The following is a 23,024-nucleotide window of genomic DNA, read 5'->3' as shown; positions in this document are numbered from 1 at the left end:
TATCATACTAAAGTTTCTTTGTCGTTACTAGGCACATCTACATGAGACATTTACTGCAGAGTTGCCTAATCAGCTCTACAGTAAAGTTTCAGCATTTACACATGCGGTCCTATTAGGCCACAGTAAATTAATAAATGCCACTGTAAGTTAGTACTTCTAAACACAAGTGCTATCCTATGGCAGCATTATTTGGTGTGCTGCAACACACATGTAGATGCTGATGGGGCTGGTTGGGGCATGAGAGTGCTTCAGCATGGTGGCTTCCTGCTGGCTAGCCCCGCACTGGAGCACCCTTATGCCTCAGCCCATAGGCAACTCATAGGGGAGGCACGGGGGGGCATGTCCCTCCCCCCCCCCCGAGATTGGCTGCTGCTGGCTTCTGCAGGCAGTCACTGCTTGCCACCCACCCCCACCCTCGCCACTGCAGCCAGCATCTGCAGGTGGTCACTGCTAGCCACTTGCTGCCACCACCCCTAGCGTCTATAGGCAGTCGCTGCTCGCCACTTGCTGCCACTGGAGTCTGTGGGTGGTCCCCACTCACCACCGACACTGCCACCTACAAATGGTGCCCCCCTGTCTCAGGACACACCAATCATTCATGCCTCAGCCAGACCCTCCGTGGCACATTGAGCCAGGTTGGAGCAGCCCCGGGCTGACAGACTCACTACCTGGGCCACCTGCCAACTGGGGCTGCTCTGACCCAGCTCAATGTGCTACAATCCTGGGTGCACATTTAAATGTGGCTTCTGGAAGCAATAAACTGTGGTGTGAACTACACCAGAATTTATTGCATCACACTAGTTGCATATGTAGATGTACCCACATTGCAACATTATTGCTGTTGCTATCCTGGGTCAGGGAATATTCAAGAAACAAGATTTATTAGGTGAGGTGTTATCTTTCATTTTTGCTCGCATTACAAATCCTAGCTTCTTGCAAAGTTTCTTTTGTTGGTTTTTAATAACAGTTAACTTATTTCTCTCTTTATCCTCCATCCATCCACACCAATGCTCCCATCACATTTTACTAAACCCAACCCCACTCTGCATTTAAGATCCTGCTAAGGACTTAACTTCTATTTGTTACAAAGGAAGTAACAAGTGAGGCCTTGATAACAGTAACAGTTCTAAATAATTCTCTCTTCAGGACCATCTCTTGTGGCCTGTCTTTTCTTGTCCCTGTCTTTTAGGACCCGTAGAGTACATCTACATTAGGGCTGTGTGAAATTTCACTGGCTGTTTTGTTTTGACATTGTTTCAACTTGTTTCAAGCTCAAAACAGCAAAATAAAAATGAAACGAAGCGCTTCAAAATAGCCTCAAAATGAAAAGAGGGCAATCAAAATGTTACAAGTTTCAAAGCTCAAGCTGGGTTTGCCTGCAGGGAAACAGAAAGTAAGGAGAGGGGGGGAAGAGGAGGGAAGAACTTCTCTCATATTGACTATGTAGCTGGCCAGTGACTGTCATCCTTCCCTGAGGTCCCTTCCAATCCAAGTGCTCCGGGGGAGGGATGGAAAAACTGCATAAAAGGCAACATTGTTTGAACTGGCCTGCTTTCTGTCACCCATGTCATGAGTTTTGTCAGCAGCCTGAGGTGCAGTTTCCCAGAAACCCTGGCACCTATCTCCTTGAAACCTGGCAGGCTTCATGGCCTGAGCAGGGGTTACCACACATGCAGTTTTTACCCCACTGTACCTTAACACACACAGAGTCACACGTCACAAGTTTTGCTTGTCAGCAGCCTAAGGTGCAGTTTCCCAGAAACCCCTATACCTATCTTCTTGAAACTTGGCAGACTTTGTGGACTAAGTAGGGGCTAGCATCCCTGCAGTTTTCACCCATCTGTGCCTTCACACTTACAAGTGATATGAGTTTTGCTTTCAAGACTTTGACGTGCAGTTTCCCAGAAACCTCTGCACCTGTCTCCTTGAAACTTGGCAAACTTCATAGCCTCAGAAGGGGCTACCATCTCTTCATGGTTCATCTGAATCAGGCAAAAAAATAACAAAGTTATAGGCAGTTTCATGCTTCCCCATTATAGCCTATGGTTGAAACAGTGAAACAGTTTCAACAAAACGAAATGGAACAATTAAACTCGAAACGAAACACTGTCCCATTGAAACAGAAGTCAAAATGAAACAGTGCTGTTTTGCACAGCCCTAATATACATGTGCACTTAGTCGTGACTCGATTTACTGTGCATTAAGCTAATGTGCAGTAAGTGGTTCTTGGCAGATGCCTACACATGCAAAGATCTGGCACTAAATTTAGTTTCAGGTCCCTCCAGCCCTCCCATTCCCCTGTGGCCACCAGGCAGAGCTCCGGCCTCCAGCCCCAGCTGCCAGCACTTTGCAGCCATGTCTGAAGCCAGACCCAGCTGCCAGTACTTGGCAGCCATGTTTAAAACACCCCCCCACTCTGGGCTGTCTGGGAAGCCAATTCCAGTGTGCAGATGAGCAGCATGACATGGACACAGGCTGCATATGACAGGTCTGCTCCTGCCCTATCTGCAGTCCTCAGCTATGGCTGCCCCAGCCCCTGGCCTTGGTAGGCAGGAACAGGGTCTCTCGATCCTCCTGGCCACCTCAGTCATGTGCTGACCCACTGCAGTCACCATCACCTGGCTTATGGCCATCTCGCTCTGCCCAGCTCCCCAACACACAGTAGCCACCTGGCCAACCACCGCATACCCTCCCAGGGCCTCTGCCACCGTACAGCTGCTGCTGCCAGCCATGATGGCAAAAGGCTCCAGGAAGCCACTGTTGGAGCCACTGTCACCCTCCAGCACCACCTCCTCTGGCCCCACTGCCCCAGCTGGGACTGGTGGCAGTGCCTGGTGCAGTGAGACTGGAATGATGAGCAGTGTGTTGATGACTTCAGGATGGCCTGGGCCACCTTCACCGACCTGCTTTGCCAACTCCAACCCCACCTAGAGCACCAAGACATTGGCATGTTCCTGGTCCTCCCCCCCCAACACCTTCCTGGCCCTGTGCTGCTCAAGGTGGCCACGCCCACCAGCATACAGTATGTGGGACACGTGTTCAGGGTGGGCAAGGCGGTGTGTGGAGGTATGTGGTGCCCTCCAGGATGTGCTGGCAGACATTGCCCTCTGTATCCACAACCCCCAGATGGTGATCACAGGGTTCCATGCACTGGATTTCCCCCAGTATATCGGGGCCCTGGACAGGATGTATCCCAGTAACCTGCCCACCCCACATGAACAAGCCCTACTATAGCTGCAGGGAGTTCCATTTGGTGGTCCTGCAGGCAGTCATAGATCTCAGGGGACCTTCGCACACATCAGCGCCAGCTAGGCAGGCAGCATGCACAATGTGTGTGTATTCAGAAACTCTAGACTGGATGTGCTCATGGAAAGGGGTGATTTGTGCTAGGAGTGGTGGCACTGCAGCTGGGCACTGTCATCCTCTCACACCTTCTCATAAGGGACCCAGCGTACCCGCTTCTCTCATGGCTGATGATGAGGCCCTACACTGGGCACCTAGACCCCCGCCAGGCACATTTTAATCAGTCCATCAACTGGACCCCTGCTGTCATTGAGTGCACCTTCAGCTCCCACCTCGAAGTGGCCAAGAACAGCCTCCCCACATCATCATAGCAGCATGTGTGCTGCACAATATTTGCAAGGCCTGGACAGAGTTGGTCCAGGAGGCCAGGGCAGAGGAGGCATGCAGGCCTGAGGTGGCCTGGTGGTGGCAGCATGACATGCAGCAGCAGCACCAGTAGTGGGTCCCACCTGGTGAGGCCCTAGGCAAACTGTTCACCTGCCAGCAGGGTCCAGGGTACCAGGTGTGGGAGGCTCTGGTGAACTACCCCTTGGAGCATTCCCTCCCACCCACCTGCCCCGCTGCCCAAACACTCCCTACCCCCTACCCACCCCCAGCACCACTCTTAGGTCAGGCACATGTTTGAAACAAAAAAGTTTTATTCCCCTCACAACACCCACCCCATCCCTCCCCCATCCCCCTCAACACATAGAGCCTCATTGCCCCTCCCTTCTCAACACACAGAGACCCCTCCCCCATCCCACTCAACCAAGAGAGACCTCTCCCTCCTCCCCACCCCAGCAAACAGAGCCCCTCCAGCACCCTCCCCACCCACCAACAATAAAAAACCCTCTACCCAGTGTCAAAACTATTTACAAGAGTCTCAGTTTGTTTCTGAGTCCTGGCTGGGAGTGCCTAAGGAGCAGATGACCATCACCCCATCCTTGGGCTGTTTCCCTGCAGATCTGGGGCCATGGCAACTGCAGGTGGCTTTGTCCTGGGGTGATGGCAGATGGTGCTCCTCCAGGGGGTGGCATCCCCTCTGCTTGCCTGAGTGCAGGGCCAGTGTCCCCTTGTGGTGCTGCTCCTGGCATCTCTGGGTCCTTGGCCAAGTGGTGCCAGGGCAAGCAGTGGGGCCACGCCCAGGTGGGTGGTGGCAGATCTGGGGCAGGGGCCATGCCAGGGGCTCCTGTGGATGCAAGACACTGAAGGACCTCCTCCCAGGCCCAGGCAGGGGTGCCAGGGTGAGCAGAGGAAGCAGGTGGATACCAAGGGCCCTATAGGGCTATGGATGGGGGCCAGGCCATGTGGAGCATGCATGCAGCCGCCAGGCCCAGGAGGGCATCAGAGGTTTGCCAGCTTCCATCCATAGCCTCCACTGCCAAGCCTGGATGACCACTTGCTGCCTGAGAAGCTCAATCTGCTCCAGGGCCAGGAACTAATCCCAGAACTCCCACTCCACCCTGTCCTGTGCATCCACCTGGGCATTCCCGCCAGGTAATGTCCTCCTCCCAGCAGGCCTGTGCTCACACCTTCCTCTCCTCCAGCACCAGCCACTGAAGCAGGAGGGTCTGATCCAGGGTGGGCTGCTGACACAGCCAGTGTATCTGTAGGGCTTCAGCACTGGATGGCAGCAACCCTGAGCTGGCATCCCTGCTGGCTGCTATGGCATCTTCCCCATGTCCAGATGTTGGCCTTGCAGAGGCAAGAGACAGAAGGCCTTTGTGAGAGTTTGCAACATTTCAGAGATAAGATTCTCTGCACCAGGGGCCATGTGCTGCCCAGCCTCAGATTAGGGGTTGGCCGTGCATGGGTGCCCTGGGACCATAGTAAGTTGGGCTGGGCAGGCTTGGGTCCAGGAAGCTTCCAGGTGAGCCCCTCATCCCTGTGCACTTCCCTGAGGCTAGAAGGCTGCTGGGTGCTGGCTGCAGGCAGCCTGCCTCCTCTACCCCCTTCCCAGGGTGGGACAGGCCAGACTTCTGGCAGAACCTGCTGCCACAGCTCCAGACCCTGCTTCCTCCCCTCTCCTCCTGCAGACCAACTGTTCTTCTGCCAAGCCCATAGCACCAAGGCTCAGGGTGTGCAGGGCTCCCAGACAACTGGGTTAAGGGGCTAATCGTGCCCCACCCTCCCTGCTGAGGGCCTCTCTGGGGAGGTACCCCAGGGCCAGCCCCACCCTGTTCCACCACTGTGCCCCTAGCATGCCCCTGCTGCATGTGCCCCAGCCAGTGAGAGATGAGCTGTTTGTGCAGGATGAGGGGTGCCCAAGCCACTATGCACTGCTGCTACTGATCTTCCTGGTGCCCTGGGCTACAACAGGGTGGGGAGCAAGCCCAGTCTGCCCCCATAAGCAGTGGGGCTAACAGAGCTCAGCCACCCCAAATGCAGGGCAGCAGGTAAGGCCACAAGGCAGCCTGGCTATGGATTCCTGGCAGATGCAGCAGGGGTGGGGAGGGGCATGCACACAGCCAGGATCACAGCCTAGTGTGTGGATCACTGGCTGCCCAACACAGCAGGCAAGTATCAGTTGATTCTGTGAAGAGGAAGGAACTGAGGGAGGGAGGGCAGATTGAAGCCCCCATGTTGAGGAAGGAAGTGGGGCAGAAGCAGGGACTGGGGTGAACGGGGCCCCAATTGGGTCAGGTCGTGGAACAATCAGAGCCTGGGTGGCTCATCCAGGGGTGTGGGGAGGCTTCTAGCACTGTGCACACCCTAGCAGAGGCCCAAGGAGCACATGCTCCCCCCAATCTATGCATGGGACAGAGTTGGCTGCCACTGTGCACTGGGCTCTGTGCCCTATAGCACCTGCCCTGGGAGTGGTATGACGCCATGTGCCTGCCGCCACTGGGCTGCACTGCAGCCCCTGCTTGCCCAGCAGTGGGACACACATGGCATCGAATGGTTCCAGAGACAGTGGCAGTGGGGCACAGAGCCCAGTGTGCAGTGGCAGCCACCTCTGCCCCACACAGATTGGGGGGTACATGCCCCCCAGGCCTCTGCCAGGGTTTGCACAGTGACAGGAGTCCCCCCGTGCACCTAGATCACTTTTTTTCTGATGGAGGGAATAAGTGCTTGAGTTGCATGTGGAGAACATATTTTTCTGCTCTTTGCTTAAATTAAATTCCTTTGTGAAGTGGGACAGACCTGCCTACATTGCTGGGCACAGCTGAATTTTTGCTTCCGCAATGTGCAATGTTGAGGTTCAGTTCAATTTTGCATTTTGAGGTATCTATATTGATAGATGTGTAACTATTTGGTGTAAATATTTTTTTCATTTTTTTCTGTACAATTCCAGACTTTATATCTGGATCTGTTTTGTCCCAGACTGTTAATCTGCATAGAATTGGAAATAATCTCCACTGGAGGGGATGGGGAAGAGATTACAATACACTTGGTCACATAGCTGAACTGACCTTTTTAACATGAACATAAGGATTATTGTATTACTTCAGGATAGGAGGATGTCTGAACGATTTTGTTTCTGTAGTTGCAACCTTCATTTAAAGTATCTTTGTCCCCAAAATAAACAGTATGCATTGCCCTTCAGTCTGTAACAAGGCCCATATATTTACTTAGGCCTTTGGAGGGGAGCTAGACTCAGAGGGGCTGGCACTTAGAGATAAGGTGTGACTTAGACTGTATTTCTGGTTGGTTATATCTTGGCAGGAGCTGAAGAGAAGCTGCTGTTTTTATCTTTTTACATGGATGTGTTTTTAACTTTCAGGAAATGCATCTAAAAGTGGAATAGCCACTTTATTTCTATATAAATCTTAAGAAATAAAATATTTCTCCTGGTTGATTACTCTGTGGTGGCCAGGACAGAACTATAACTATTTCCTTAGTGCCTTTAATTTTAGCAGCATCAGCCAAGAATGTTATAGGACTCTGGAGAACTGTATCTATCTTACTTTCTTCATTAAGGTTCTTCTCACCAGATGCAGGCTGGGATTTCCAAAGATGACTAAAGGATTTGGTCACATACCTCTTTGATGTCTTTGAAATACCTGCTTCAAAGCTTTCACATTTCAGATAATGGTTTTGTTATCCCATCTATTAAGTCAATAATTGATTAGCAAGCTATATCTGGTTTGCAAAAGTCATTTCTGAACTTGTGGGTGTACAGGCAGAGATGCAAAATTAGGTTATGAATAGCATAAATATCCCCAAAGATTTTTGAGCCATTTCATATGTAGTTTTTAGTGTCTCAGAGGGCTTATGGCTGTAAAGTGTCAACAGAGTACAGTGGACATGTCTACACATGCCCCTATGACACAGTTGTTACTGCACCATCATTTAGTACTTCTGGAAGTACTAAATGACGGCACAGTAACAGCCTGTACTGTGCCATGCCAACGGCGCGTTGTTATTTTTAGCCACTACATCACCATAGCAACACGCTATACTGAGGGAGCACATTGCTACAGCAACGTAGCTGCAGCGTCACAGTTTGTGTCCATCGATGTTACATCACCGTAACACAGGGGCGGGCAATTATTTCAGGCGGAGGGCCGCTTACTGGGTTTTGTCAAGACATCAAGGGCTGCATGACGGGCAGCCAGGGGCAGAAAAATATTAATTTTCTAATTTTTTTAGGGGTCCCGCAGGCCGGATAGAATGGCTTGGCGGGCCGCATCTGGCCCACAGGCCACATTTTGCCCACCCCTGCCGTAACACATAGCATCACATGTAAACACCCCCAGTGAGTAGTAGAGTAATATTATCAAAGGCAGAGAAAGTGCTTTCTAGAGAATAGATTCTTACATAGTTATTACCAAATCTCAGTATAAGGACAAATCATTTGTTTGCTTTTGTTTCCAACCAACTTTGGCCTTACTCTTTTTTCAGTGTCAGGGCATACACTGTTTCCACTGACTTCAGTTGGGGTTGTGAATGCTCACTGGTTGTGAAATTCAAGGCCTCCTTTTTCAGTTTCTGCTTTTGACAAAGAGACCTAAATTTTGACTGTTTCCAAAAAATATACTGTGCTTGGTGAAAACGTGGATACGGCTTCAATGAAAGAATGTCATTTGTTTCCTATTATCGACATTCATTCTTACCAAAAAATGTATCAGATGTTAGTTAGGGTTATGACTGAGTTATGCAAAATCTCTCTTGCTTCACACGTGTTCATGCATACATACACATACACAAAGACTCAATGCTCAGACAATAGATGGGATCATCATATAAACTGATGAAAGCACATTTATTTAAAAAAGGTATCCTGGATAATTAGTCGGTCAGTTAAACTACAAGTACATTCTTTTTTAAGATCAAGTAGCAAAGTGTTTGATTATTTAGACAAAGCACTGGAGACAAATATTACAAAAGTGTTGTTGTCTACCACTGTTTATAAACATATGTTGTTTGAATTCAAGTGTATTCCTTCAACAGTGAGTGAACCAGCTGCAGCCATTATTACTGCTTTGCTAGAGAAACAACTGAATTACTTTAGCTTATATACCTGTTCCTTCCATTCCCCATATTTCCTTAAGAGGACATTAAAAATGTCCTCATTATAATTCCTTTTTGCCTCCCAGCAGGCATGTTTTCAGTGATAAAAGAATTATCGTGGAGCAGACAGAGTTTAAGAAAATATAACCTTGCTGAGGTATTTAACTCTTTTCTTTTTCAAGCCACAGAGCTTCTTTCATTTGCTCTCAAAAAAGATGGAATTTAGGGAGGTTCTTTGAAGTAATCCTGAGTACCTGTGTTCAAGAAGGAAAGAGATGTTCAGTGATACTCAGAAATAGAGTTGAGAGAGAAGAGAATCCCTGATCAGAGATAAAGAGTAAGTCATTAACCAGAAGAAGCCAATCTCTATCTCAGGCAAAGCAAGTTGAATTGAATGTGGCAAAAAGATGATGTTGAGAAATGAGTGCAGAAATGGAGGTTGGTAGGAGGTTGAGAGGGAAATAAACAATAGTGTAGTAAAATTATAGCAAAATGTGCCTGGAAGGTAACACATGTTACATTCAGAGCTTCAAGAAAAAGTCTTGAGGAGCTGTCATGGATACAACCCGGATGTGGAGCGTCAGGTTTCAGCTGCCAAAAATCAACCATACCAGAAGTCCAGAAGCCAAAGCCAATGGTCTCACTACCAGGTGTCAGTCTGACTCTGAGATACCAGATTGGGGGTCAAGATGGGCCCATAGTCAAGGACAGAACAAAGGTCAGGAGCCAGGGAGTCAAAAGCATACAAAACAATAGGCAAGAACAAGGTACTAGGCTCCAAGGCAGGGGTGAGGCAAAAACAAGGCACACGGGTCAATGACTAGAAGCAGGTGGGAGGCAGGGAAAGCTGGGCTGAGAAAGAGGTGAGACTAGAGCAAGGCAGGAGGGTCCCAAATAATAAGGCTACAAACACTGTTGCTGGGACAAGGCCTCAGGGGAAGTAGGATGATTTTTATAGCTCTCCCATCAAGGACTTGTGGCTTTCATTGGCTTCCCTGTGTCACGTGGTCTCCCCTTGGGAACCTCACAGGAGGTCCCAGGCTGGGCTGGGTGCAATGCCTAGCTAGCTGCTTAGTGGTGCTGCAGCCCAGGCTACTACCCACAAGCCTGGAAAGACCTAGGTTTGGGCCCCAGAGTTCCTGACAAGAACAGTAAACATGGGATGAATCTATCCCATCTATCCTAAAAGAAGTGTTTCAAGTACAACAAAATTAAGCTGTCACCTTCAGAAGAGAATGTGGGGTAGTAGCAATAATTAGGGCCCATCTACACATACAGGTAAAGGCATGATGGGTTCTAATGAACCATCCACACAATTGCACCTCCTGCAATGCTACACATGCATGGCAGGAGGTATGATTGTGGGATGGTGAACCAGGTCCTATCATGCCTTATTGCCCATGCAGGGGGAACTTGATCCCAGGGTCCCCCTGCACTAGCAAGAAGCAAGCTCCTATGCTGGGAGCCTCCTCAGCTGACAGGGCTTCCAGCCATGGGGGCACCCCATGCAATGCCACAGCTGAGAAACTGCAGTCAACTGGGAGCTCCCAGGATTAGGGATACACATCCTCCCCCTCTCCCCCCCCCCCCCCCCCCAAGCTGGGAGCTCTGATCAGCTGACTGAACTCCTAGCCACAGGGGCCCCCACCAGATGTTCAGTTAATGTTGTGGTAGGAAGCTGCTACAAAGTTATTACACATATTTTGTGGAATAACTTTGTAATTAGTTCCTTTTTTGAACACACCATTAATTGATTGAACATATGGCCAGGTGACCATTAAGGCATGACTGGTTATCACATCTTAAGTGTAATATGTAGGTGGGGGTCTTAGTCTAATAACAAAAAAAAAATAGGTCTCTAAATTTGTTTTTAGCAGCTCTCAGAAGTATAAAAATATGGGAAATCAATCAGAGATGAGCTATCAACAGTGTATGCTGTAGTATGCTAAGATCAACATTTGTCTGGGTTAGGTTAGACAGAGATGGTCCTGCCTAGAGCAGGCATTTGAATTGGATGATCTCTTGAGATCCCTTGTCATTATTATTCTATGATTTTATTAATATCCAGTGACAGAAAGGATGGGCTACTGTCCTCAGTAGAAAAAGATAAAAGTGATACAATTGGAAAAAGGGCTACAACATGGGGATCCCACTGGTGACTGCTGAATAAATTAAAAATAGCATCAAAAAGAAACTTCAAAAGAAAAGGGTAGATTTAATATAGCCACAGATACCTTTTCTCCAAACATACTTGAATAATAAGAGGAACAAATTATTTTTTTCCTGATAGATGAAAAGTTCAAAAGCTTGGACTGAAAAAATTCACAAGGTTCTTTAAATAGTCTGCATCCATGGAGTAGAAATATTGTGATGAGAATCACTCTGGTATTTTGCCACTTTCCCTGAAAAGTGGGGAACTGGGGGTGGGGAACAATGTGTGCATGGGGGGGGCGCACGGGAATCAAAGACAAGTTAATAGTGGCTGGAAGATCTTGCTATCTGGCTGGTTTGCTTCCTGGTCTGTATTAAATGAATTGGTGCACTGAATCCAGTTACTAGGTAATGAGTAGCTCCATCACAGAAAAGACTATAAAACTGGCCTTGTTGATAATCTCAGAAGGCAAGCCAAGAGTGCCTTCTTGTCCATGAATATGTGTTCTCTAAGATAGGACTTAGAGAAAAAAGATATCCATTGCCAGTTTTAGTTACCAGGACATCGAGGTCTGTCCTGGTATCTTCAACTGAGTGCTTTTTGATCTTTTCTACAATATAAAATACTGTGGCAAGCACAGTCACTTTTATGCATACCATATTACAATAATCTCTATAAATTCAGACTGTGCTTCATGCTCAACTGTGCTTCACGTGGAAAAAATAAACTCTGATATATAGAGGTGGGTGGGTGTGTGTGTGTGTGAGTAAATTGTTCTGTATTGAATTAAATACGTACTGGAATGTATAGATTTTGGCTTCCCCAGAATTCAGATTCCTTGTGTATTTTTAAATAGTTTTCTGATAAGAAAATGTACCTGATTTATCTACATTGTCCCCAAAAAACCTTTTCCTTTGTCATTAGTCTGTCTAGTTTAGCTATGATGATTCACTGGAATCATTTCATTCTACTCAATCCTTTGCTTATTTGGCTGAACATTAAACATTTTCATTTAGCACTATATTAAATTTCTAAAGCTTCAATCATGCTTGATACATGATAGAAAGCAATATCTTTTGAAGATAGCTTTGATCATTGGAAAGATTTGTATTTCAACAAAACCTATTTATGCAAAGAAATGAAAATAGGAATTGATAGTAGTTAACACTTCACCATCAAGTGAAAGTGATGTTATATTTCCTTTTTTTCTTTTTGCTCTAGCAACTGTTTTCCTGGAGTTTTGGAAAAGGCGACGAGCAGTGATTGCTTATGATTGGGATTTGATAGACTGGGAAGAAGAAGAGGTCTGTATAAATAATCTACTTCTTTTATACTGTATACAAAAGAGTCTGGTTAAAACTCTACAAAGTATTTTTCCTTTAGTTTTATTACAAACGTTTTGCTCACAATACTTAGAACCTAGAAGGTGAATCTTCCATCTATCCTCATACAAGGATGAGCATTTTCTCTCCGGTTGCTTTATCGAGAACTGTGAAGAAACTCCATTCCCACCCCCAACTCCCCACCACCCGCAGCCCCCAGGCCAAGTTGTGTTCTTATTCTATACCAATGTGAATTCAAAACAGCTTCAGTAAAGTCAGTGGGAACAATCTGGGTTTGTGCCAGTATAAATATGAACAGAATCTGGCTTCCGTTGTGATAGAATTAAAAAATCGTCACACCAAAAAGACTCTCAGCATGATTTTTTTTTAAAGTAATTGCTTGGTGAACCAAAAAAATACAGCAGAAATTTTGACCTTCCTGCCTTTTCTTGAATAACTGGACATCAGACATGAGCATAAAGTTTGGTAAATAAAAAAATGTTAGGTGTGCTTTGGATAGTCACTAAGAATACTGATAAGGAACTTTGAAATGTTCCTATCAACTTCTCATAGTCCCAAATGGTCATTATTGTCAAATCATAGTAGGTCTATCCAGTGCTGTGCAGATTATGAAAGAGATTATAATTATAGGTAAAAGAGGTTTGAATTCAAAGTGTTGAATTCACCCTAATGGAAGAGAATACAGATGGGTAGGAATCTAGGATGTGCAAAGTAGCTGCAGTCAGCACAGAAAGAAGTAGTACGTGGAGGACTCAGGCGGCAATGGAAAATAAGAGGCTTGGTGGAGAAAGGCCAGGATTCTGAGAACCTGCAAGGCCCAAAGAAGGCTCTCTACAGTTGCAAGAGGACTATTCATAGGCAGTATGTGCTCATCTGTTATTCTGTTGCCTCTAGAAAAGAATACATACTTCTAGGCCTCTATAGATCTTCCCGCCCAGGGCTCTAATGGGATAGCATTCATCCCTTTGGAAAGAGGCCATATAGTGGAGCACTCACTGGTAGGATGGATAGTTTAAAATTGGTACAGAAAATAAGTGAAGAACTAAAACAAAGCAAATGACTGTTTTCTATGAAGCCCTAGGGAGTAAAGAGGATGGTCATGGTCTGAAAATAGGCTTCTAAGTAGCTGTGGGAGCTTTACCAGCCATATGCAAGTGGTGTCAGACCAGTCCTAGGACTGCTTTGAAAGGGTTATTAGTGTGTCTAGAGAATACCAGCATTCTTCAAGTGCTGATTTGCAGTCCTGCATCTTCCTAAGTGCTGTGGTCACTTACTAATGGAAGGATATATATCCCACTAAGAGTGCACTGAAATGGAGCTGCTCAGACTTAAGATGTTAAATAAGGCTAAATGTGATGGTTTTTTTCCTAATGGTTAGAAGTCCCCAGCGATTAGTACCACAGAAACTGTGAGAGGACGTTTTCATTTAGAACTCAAAAACTTGAAGAACTAAAATCTTGATTTCCAGGTCAAGATTTAAGCCTTTTACTGGTGTGATTCCTTAGAACAAAAAGACACTAAAGGCATAACTCTCCCATCAACTTTTCCTGCTGGGTGGTGCCATGCTGAAACTTGCCATGCTGCCTTAGTGCAGTATTGTGGGAGGGCTAATTGGCTGTTCTCTGCAGTTATTATTAGAGACCTACTCATGGCAAAACAAAACCATTTTTGTGGCTTGCTCACAGCAGGAAGGGCCAATTTCATGAGCATTTCCCAGCAGTCTTGTCCCTCACTGCTAATTAGTGGAGAGGCCCCACTATCACTGCTGATTGGCAGAGAGGCCCTGCCATCATTGCAGATAGTCAGTAGTCTCAAGCATATGAGAGTGGCTGTAGGGATTGATACATTGTCTAAATTCATGGTAAGGATTAGGAGATTTTAAAACAGTTTATTATATGAATAATATGCTGTCGTTTGGGGGGTTTTTAGTTGATTTTGTGGGAAATCACAACCGATGGAACATTTCCCAGTGATTGTGGATACTGCCAGTTTTCGTGGTCTCCACAAAAACTGCAAAACCACAAATTAAGTAGGTTCCTAGTTATTAGCCAAGTGCAGCAGTACCTCAAACCTACCTGCACTGTTCCCAGTTCAGGAGATAGGAACAAAACAGTATGGCATTGCCTAGGTATAGACATGCTCTAAAAGGAATTCACAGGACACTTCAGTAATTGATGGTGCCTCTTAGTTGCTATTGCAGGAATTCTGGTATCTCCACATTGGATATTTTGGAACTTTTTACATATGCAGTCCCTTCGTATTCTCTTCTGTGTGGAGCTAGACTTTATGCCTCATTGCAGGAAGTCTGTCAACTCAAATTCTTTGCAGTGGTTTTATTTAAAAATATAGTATTTCTTGATGCAGATCTCCTCTTGTAGAGCATTTAGAATTATTATATTTACATTTTTATTAAATAATAACCTTTTCCTATTCTTGTGATAACATCTTTTGATCAGACCTGAGATTAGTAAAAGCACTCCGCCTCCTGTCTTTTCCTCCCTGTGTACATGTCTACATGTCATCAGAGACTGCTTTGGTTTCAGCTTTATTTCTGCTTTTGCAAGAAAGTGTCCTCTTGTGAAACCTGGAGAACAGAGTACATGTTACAGCCCCCTCAGAACAATGTATGAGAGCGATGTCTGGGTATGAGAAAAATGAGCAGTTGACTAACAGGCTGTCAAAAGGAAAAGTAAACACACTGCAAAGACAACAGAAATATATATTTATTCAGTTCCTCTCATTATAAAGATTCCAGGGATCACTTATAACTAAAGCAAGTATATTTTCAGGTACAGGTGTGATTTTTCTCTCTAAGTTGACAATGTCCTGTTTACGATACTGTTTTAATTGGACAAGATTATGTGCTGTATTGCTTTGCCGTATTATTTCAGTCTGGTTCAGGGAAGGACTTAAGTCAGATTGTATGTGCCCCAATGATAGACTCCTTACCAGTGGAAAAGTGTATTTTATCCACCTTTAGATTAGCATACTTCCCTCTCAACCCCCGCCACCACCTCTTCCCGCCACCTCTTCAGAAGTCTTGTCCAAGGTCCTAATTCTGAAAAGTATCTATCAATGCTCTTTCCCAATGGCACCATGAGGGCTGGCAATTGGTCATTCTAACCTTACCAATGACTTATCCTAAAGCCAGAGAGAGGTAATTATCCATGTGATAGGCTTGGCAGGGTGCAGAAGAGAACTGAGGTCATTCTCCCAGCTATAACTCATGATTCTACGCCATTTCTGCATACTGCTGCTGAAAACAGAAAAACCTGCAGAGCACACACTGTGTAAGTGGAAATAAGTCCAGCTGTGACTCTTAAATCATTGTGTTTAAAAAAACCTGCTCAATGACCAGCCTTGAAACATCCAGCCTTTTGCAAAATCCCCTTTCCACGTCTGTTTGCATAGAACAGTGTTTTCATGGTGTCTCAAACCACTTGGACATTTGACTAATGAAGCAAAGTTATGTGGTACAGAATGGTACCCCCATCCATTAAGATATGCTGTGCACTTTTTATAAGGTTTAAAAATCAGAGTCATCTGTACTGTGAGTAATATATTGGAATGGTTCCATGCTGGATGGAAGGCAAGTATCCTGTTTCAGCTAGAATTAAAATAGCTCATCCTTTAGCCTCTGACCATGAAGCATGTGTACATGTCTTTGAAGTCAAAAGGGATTTGGCCCTTATACAATTTATCTTGTGAACTAGATATTATTTATGCTATTTTTAATAAGTAGTACTAATTAAGCCTTCTCTATAACCCATTCAGTTATCAATGGACAAAATCAGTACAGCTGTTATATTATCTATGTCACCAAAATCAATTAAAATCCCTAATTATGGTTTTAAATAGACATCATTTAATAATGGAAGTATTGTTTTTATTAGCATTAGATACAATGTCTGATTTTTATTTCTTTTTGGTGTAATTTTCATCATGAAATTTGAAAATGAGATATTGCTAGTGTGAGAAATTTTGTGTGACGGAACTCTCGTTTTTCTCAAATTTCTCCCTGCAATTAACTGTAAAAAAACATTTTTTTTAAAAAGGTGTAGTTTTTTAAACAGAGAAACATATAAGGAAGTAATGATTAGAAGTCTGGCCATTGCTAGAAAAAGGTAAGTCAATGAACTCCTGAACACTTTGATCTTTAAAGTCCCATAGAATTTCCATAAGGAAGGATTATCACATGACCACAGTATACTTTGCCTTCTTTAAATTGCCAGCTTCAAGTAGACGTTCTTCACTTTGTGATCAAAACTGCTCCACAGCAGTTGAACAGCAGTTATACTTCAAATAGGTTTTCATGGCAGTTGTGGACAAAGCAAAGCCATTAAACAGTAGAATTGGTTTTATCTGCATTGTGTGAAAAGCATAGATATACTCAGGTTAATGTATGCTGGAGAAGAGCTGTGTAAGTAAAGTATGCTAGGGGTTAGGTGATAATTGAAATTTGGATGAGAGAGGGAAGAAGATGTTAGCTTCTCCTGGATTTACTAGTAAATCAGCTAGTAAAATGCTTTGAGATCTTTTTGGATAAAACTGTGCACTGACCTTCCTCATTGCTACCTCATACTCTCCTTTGAGATATTCCTGGACACAGTGGTGTCACTTGCATCATTCCTATGCAGATGTTACATTTCAGTCTCTTTATGAGCTTCATACCCAGGTACTTCAGGAAAAAACAGGAAACCATCTGATAATGTTCTAGAACAGTGGTTCCCAACATTTTTCCTCCTCAGGCCAGATAGATGGTGCTTAGACCCTCCAGGGGCTAAAACTAGGGGGCGGGGGCAGGCATGGCTAGGCATGGCCTGGCCAAAACCAGCCACACAGGAGAGGAAGAGGGGATGGCTCAGACTCAATCAAGATTCATGGGGCTTGGGAATTTGGTAGCAGGAAAGTTGGAAGTATTTATTGCCACTGCTCCCCCTCCATCAAATTTCCCAACCCATGGGTAGCCCTGCAGGCTGAATGCCATGGCTCGGTGGGTCGCATTTGGCCTGTGGGCCAGAGGTTGATCACTCCTGTGCTAGAATAGCAGGATGTTATATTACCCTGCCTACCCAACCAGCCAGCTAGCATTTCAGAGGTTTAAGTTACACATTACATTTAGACGACACTAAATCTGTGGAATGTTAACCAATGTTAAAGTTAGAACATGCTGTGAGCAGGAGCCCATTAAGGGTTAAAACCATTTATTGCCTACACAACTCTGACTTGCCACTATAAGGCAGTTGGGCAAAGGCATGGCTAGGAGCCAGGATACCTGCTTCTATCCCTGCTGTGGGTGGGTGTGTGTGGAGGGGAAAAGCAGTGCATCCTGGGATGCTAGAAGACTGCAAATTGCTCATTTTCTCTCTCTGAAGCAGACTGAAGTTACATAGGCTAGGTAGCACAGCCCATAGTTAACCCTCATCTAAAGTGGCGTAACTTTGAGATACTCAGAGGACACTTAGCAGGAATTAACAAGCTTTAACATGCAGACACTCACATTTTAAGTGCCCATAGTGTGGTCTAAGTATAACATGTAACCTCACCCAAAGAAAATTGATTCAAACACTCATTGTAGATTTTCTTTTTCTCAGCAGAAGCAAAGAGCTGAGGTCAGGTAGTTTGTTAATTTTTCTTGTGTACCACTGAATTATGTCTTTCTCTCATATCTTTACCACACCTGCAGATTTCAGTTACATTAGTTTAATCATGCAAGTTAGAGACAAAGATGGTGCAGGAATTCCTAGTAAGTTCAGCTAAAGTTAGGAAGTGATTAATGAAGGACCATTATCCTCAGTTGTGGCAGATGTGTGGGAGCTACAAAGGTGGTCCTAAGCAACTTTGTGCTCCCTTGACCCTTGGTCACCTGTACAATGAATCAGTCCCACAGCACAAAAGGACCATCAAGACTGTTACAATTTATGCTGACTGCTAATAGTCATAAGAGTTTATTACAGTGCCTAGGGATTGCTGACAGTTTAATCCATGCTTGTTTTTCCTTGACAGTACTCTCTACATCAGCCACAGGAGGAAGTGGAATAAAAGATTTATTATGCTAATTATATGCCACTGGAAAATTGCCTACCTAGCTAAGGAGTGACAGCGCCACAAAACAGTTCTAATGCATCTGAAGATGGGGCTATGGAGATACCACTGGAGTAAAAGTTGAATAAACACTGCAAATAGGGAATGTCTACATGTACAAATAAGCATGACTAAATTTAATGTGCATTAAGCTAATGCTCATTAAGCAATTTTTTTTGCCAGGTGTCTACACATGCAGAGACTTGGGACTAAAGTTAGTGCACTTAGCACTGATGTTAGTCCCAAGTCCCTCCAGTCCTGCCATGTGCCCCTGTGGCCACTGGGGGGAGCTCCAGCATCCAGCCACATGGATGCCAGCCCTTGGAAGCCATGTTGAAGCCAGCACCAACTGCCAGCACCTGGAAGCTCTGATCCCTACCCAGCCCTTTCCCTGCCCAGGAGTCCCGTGCCCAGCACAGGGGTAGCACGCAGCAGCTCCCTTCCTGCCCACCCTGCCTCCCCATGCCAGGGCTGCGCCTGTCCTTGCCAGAGGTGCCCAGTGCCCCGCTGCTCCACCCCGGCCCCTGCCAGTGACAGCCAGTGCCCTGTGCTGCTGATGGCCCTGGTGGTGGCCCTACTGGCCCCAAGAGGCCTCACCATCTGGGTCCCAGGAGAACCATGCACCTGCTAGTGAGGTCCAGGACACTGGCTGCAGGAGGCCCAACCGCCTCCTCCTGCACTCCCTGCTCCAGCCCACCTGCCCTGCCGCCCACACAACCCTTACCCCATTCCCACCCCCAACACCACTCTCAGGATACACACATCAGTGAAACAAAAAAAACTTTATTGCCGTCACAATCCCCAACACCATCCCTCCTCCCTCAACAAATAGTGCCCCTCCACAACCCTCCCCACCTACCAACAATACAAAACCCACTTACAAGAGGCAAACTGTATACAGGAGACAAACTATATACATATTGAAAACTATTTACAATATTTTGGCTGCGCATGCCCAGTTGGGGGGGGGAGGGGCTATAAGGGAGGGCCCAGGGGGCAGAACCACAGGGCAGGTGCCCAGTATCTCAGCCCCTGGATGTTCCCCCACAGGTCCAGGGGCTGCAGCAACTCCAGCAGGTGGTGGTGACCTCATGTGGAGGAGGGTCTTCAGCTGCATGGTGCATGGACGAGTGGCAGGGCTATGTCCAGGTGTGTGGCAGCAGATCCAGGGCAGGGGCCAAGCCAGGTGTCTGGCAGGCAGGAGGTACCCTAGGATCTCCTCCCAGGGCCAGGTGGGAGCTGGCTGCAGGGCACTGGGTGGGACGCAAGAGCCCTGTGGGGCCATGGGTGTTGGCCGGGCAGCAGAGGGAATGTACATGGCTGCCAGGGCCAGGAGGGTCTCCATGACCTGGCAGCTGGCATCCCCCTGCTGCTGGAGCTGCTCCAGGCACTCCTACTCCAGGGCCTCCATGCAGGCCCAGTGGTCCGACTGTACCTGGTACTGTACCTCCCCCTGGGTGACATCCTCTGTCCACCAGGTCTACTCCCTCACCTCCCACTCTTCCACTACTGCCACCAGCTGCTGGAGCAGCAAGGTCTGGTCCCTGGTGTGCTGCTCGCAGAGCTGACACCTAGACCACTCCAGCAATGGATGGGGGCAAATCTGAGGTGGCATCCCCACTGAGGCTGGTGGGCTTTCCTCCACATCCAGATGTTGGCCCTGCAGAGGCAAGACACTTAAGTCTTTTGTGAGATTTTATAACATTTCAGAGATAAGATGCTCTGAACTGATTAGGGGTCAGCTATGCACAGGTGCCCAGAGACCATAGTATGTCAGCTGGGCAGGCCTAGACTCTGGCAGCCACCAGCTGACTTACTGGGTGCTGGCCTCAGGCAACCTGTCTCCTAAACCCCCTTCCCAGGGCAGACCAGGCTAGGCTTATGGCAGCACCTGCTGGCTCCAGACCCCACTCTCCCCTATGTACCTGCAGGCCAACCACTCTGCTGTGCTGCTGCCCAGCCCACGGCACCCAGGTTCAGAGTGTGTGGGGCTCCCAGACAACTAGGACAAGGGACTATCCATGCCCCTGCCCTCCCCACAGGGGGCCTCTCTGAGGAGGTGCCCTAGGGCTACTTGTCACAACACTACCAAGAAGGAAATCACCGCCAGCATTGACGTCTTCCTCAGTATGTGAGAGGCCCATACCCACCCAGCCGTAGGGACACAGACTGCTGAATAAAGTTCTGAACTGTGTCCCACCTCTCTGCATGCTGTGGGTTGGGGAACCTGGGGTCAGGGGACTGTGGGTAGGCCAGGCCGGGAGTGGGAGGGCCCTTCCCCAGTGTGGGACTTACCATGTGTCTGGGGCTGGCAGCTTGGCACAGGTCTCCCCATTGGTGATGGCATCTGACTGCACCTGGTGTCCATGTCCTGCAGTGTACAGCAAGCTGGCACCCGGTCAGGGCTCCCCCCCCCCCGGGGAGGAGCTGGCACTGCTGACAGCTGGTGGGGATGTGGCTCGCCGCTCCTCATGCAAGGGTCTGGGGCTGCACCAATGGCAAGGCAACCACTAGGCATGGCTCCCCACACTGCCAGTGCATGTAGCAGCTGGGGAGGAGGACAGGGCAGGGTGCTGAAGGCCTGAGGTCCCCTCCTATGCTGACATGTCACCAGAGGAGTCAGGGTGGGATGGGGACTCGGGCAGGCCACCCCTGCTGGTGGCACTTACAGGGGTGTGGCCTGGCTCCTGGGTTGCCAAAATGTAGGTCAGCTACTGCACAAAGGGCATAGACTTTGGAGCTTGACCAGACTGATGACTGAAGTTGGTCACAGCCAACCTCTGTGCCCACAAGACCTTGACCATTACACAGCACTGCCACACCAACTAAGAGTTCCCTTGATCCCACATCCTGCCCAACAGGGCTTCATAAATGTTGGCGTTCAAGCATCCACCCCGCATAAACTGCCTCTACACATCAGCACAGCCCCAGAGTGCCAAAAGGTTGTGCTTCTCATCCTGGGTCCAGTTGGGGACCCTGGTTGTTGGCACAGGCATGCGCACATGGGCAGGGCCAGGACTCAATGGGGAGGAGGGCAACAACATAGTCATCCCATGCTGGTTGTTTTGGCCCCTGTACAGCTGGCCATCCATGGATGGCTGACAGCAGTGCTAAGCACAGGGGCACAGCCAGGGACTGGGAGCCACACAGCAGAGACACTTCACCACAGGACATGCAAGTACAGGAGACAGCTGGGAGTGAGCAGTAGCAGGGAGCAGGTGCTGGCCATGTTGGCAGAGACAGCCAGGCAACAGCCCTGGGCGGGGGATCTCAGGCTGGGTAAGAGGTGCAGCAAGCTGCAGCTATTTGTAACACTCACCTGTGGCCAAGCAGCAGCTCTGGAGAGGGACAGGCCAGGCAGAGCTGGCTTTTATAGCCTACAGCTGCTTTTATAGCCTATAGCTAGGGTCTGCCCCTGGGGGAGGGGAGGTGGCCAGCTCCCTAGACCAGTCCCCTAAAGTTACTGCTGGATTGTGTCTACACATGTGTTAATGAGCTTAAATTCACATGTGTTAATGCCTAAATTCAACATTTTTAATGCGCATTAAGGGTGTGCATATGTAAATGCATGGCCTTAATGTACATTAAATTAGGATGATGCAGATTAATGCATCTCAGGTGGATGTGCCCATAGGGGTGCCTGTAAAACAGATTATAGTAATTTAACCTTTGTAAGACATCCACATATTTAGTTTCTATAGAGAGTTAAGGTAAAGGAAAAGTTGACAAAATGCCTACTGTTTAAAGCTGACCCTGTATCCAGTATTGCCTGAGTTGCCTGAAATGCTGCAGAATTGCATGCTAAAATGGGGAAGTCAAGCAAGAAATCTTGTCAGAATATGGGAAAAAGGATGCAATGTAATGTTGCTCAGGATCTATTGAGTTCCTACCATCTTAGTATCAGAATCCCTGTATTATCAGGATGGTAGTATATCAAGGAATTTCCTGCTGTCATTGTTGAAACAATGTTACATTTCAAATATCTTCTTTAAATGAGTAAGTAACAAAAAAGTGTTATATTTTGCTGATGTAAAGCTGTGAATGCAAATGTCCTTTTGTCGCAATGATTTACTATTTTCCTTTTTAAGGGTTAACTGGACTGGTGTATTTACTAGAATTGATTTGACGAAGCAATCTAAAGTTTCCTAGATACCCTCGCATAACTGTACTATACATAAACACTGCTTATCTGTTCTGCAGGAAGAAATACGTCCCCAGTTTGAAGCCAAGTACTCCAAGAAAGAACGGATGAACCCCATATCTGGAAAGCCAGAGCCTTATCAAGCATTTGCAGATAAATGCAGCAGACTTATTGTTTCTGCATCTGGAATATTTTTTATGGTTTGTGAGATTTAATTTCTTTATGAATTGCTTGAAATACAGTCATATCTTTGTTGAGAACATGGAGATGCTGGATGAGATTGTTTGGCACATGTAGGAGCTTAAGATGCTTTTGCTGAAAGGCACTGTTAGTGAGAGACCCAGATTTAAAAGTGCTCTCAGGGCTCATGGTTAGAGTCTTCAAGAGTCATTGTTATGATGCATGACAGAGATCCAGAGAAAGAAGTATTATTTTCATTGTTAATGGGAATTTACACCGTTCCCTCCGAACTAAGTGCTTTCTCCACAGTGCAAAGCTTAAAACAACAGTGATCTTTTGCCATGCTCCCAGGCTGTGATTCTTCCTGAAATGCTCACTGTACCCTCTG

At 46.9% G+C, this 23,024-nt stretch overlaps 1 protein-coding gene across 1 annotated transcript in view; it reads left to right on the top strand.

The window, feature by feature from the left end:
* Positions 1–23,024, top strand: part of ANO4 (anoctamin 4) — a 414,571-nt gene that overhangs the window by 332,663 nt on the left and 58,884 nt on the right. The window contains exons 16-17 of the mRNA XM_019480982.2: positions 12,110–12,192; positions 22,516–22,656. Of these exons, the coding sequence (XP_019336527.2) occupies positions 12,110–12,192; positions 22,516–22,656 (224 nt within the window). The remainder of the gene's footprint in view (positions 1–12,109; positions 12,193–22,515; positions 22,657–23,024) is intronic.

Source organism: Alligator mississippiensis, chromosome 4 (genome assembly GCF_030867095.1).
Source record: "Alligator mississippiensis isolate rAllMis1 chromosome 4, rAllMis1, whole genome shotgun sequence".
In the NCBI taxonomy this organism is placed as follows: Eukaryota; Metazoa; Chordata; order Crocodylia; family Alligatoridae; genus Alligator; species Alligator mississippiensis.
The sequence above is the reverse complement of the archived record's forward strand: the minus strand, read 5'-3'. Positions and strand labels throughout refer to the sequence as shown.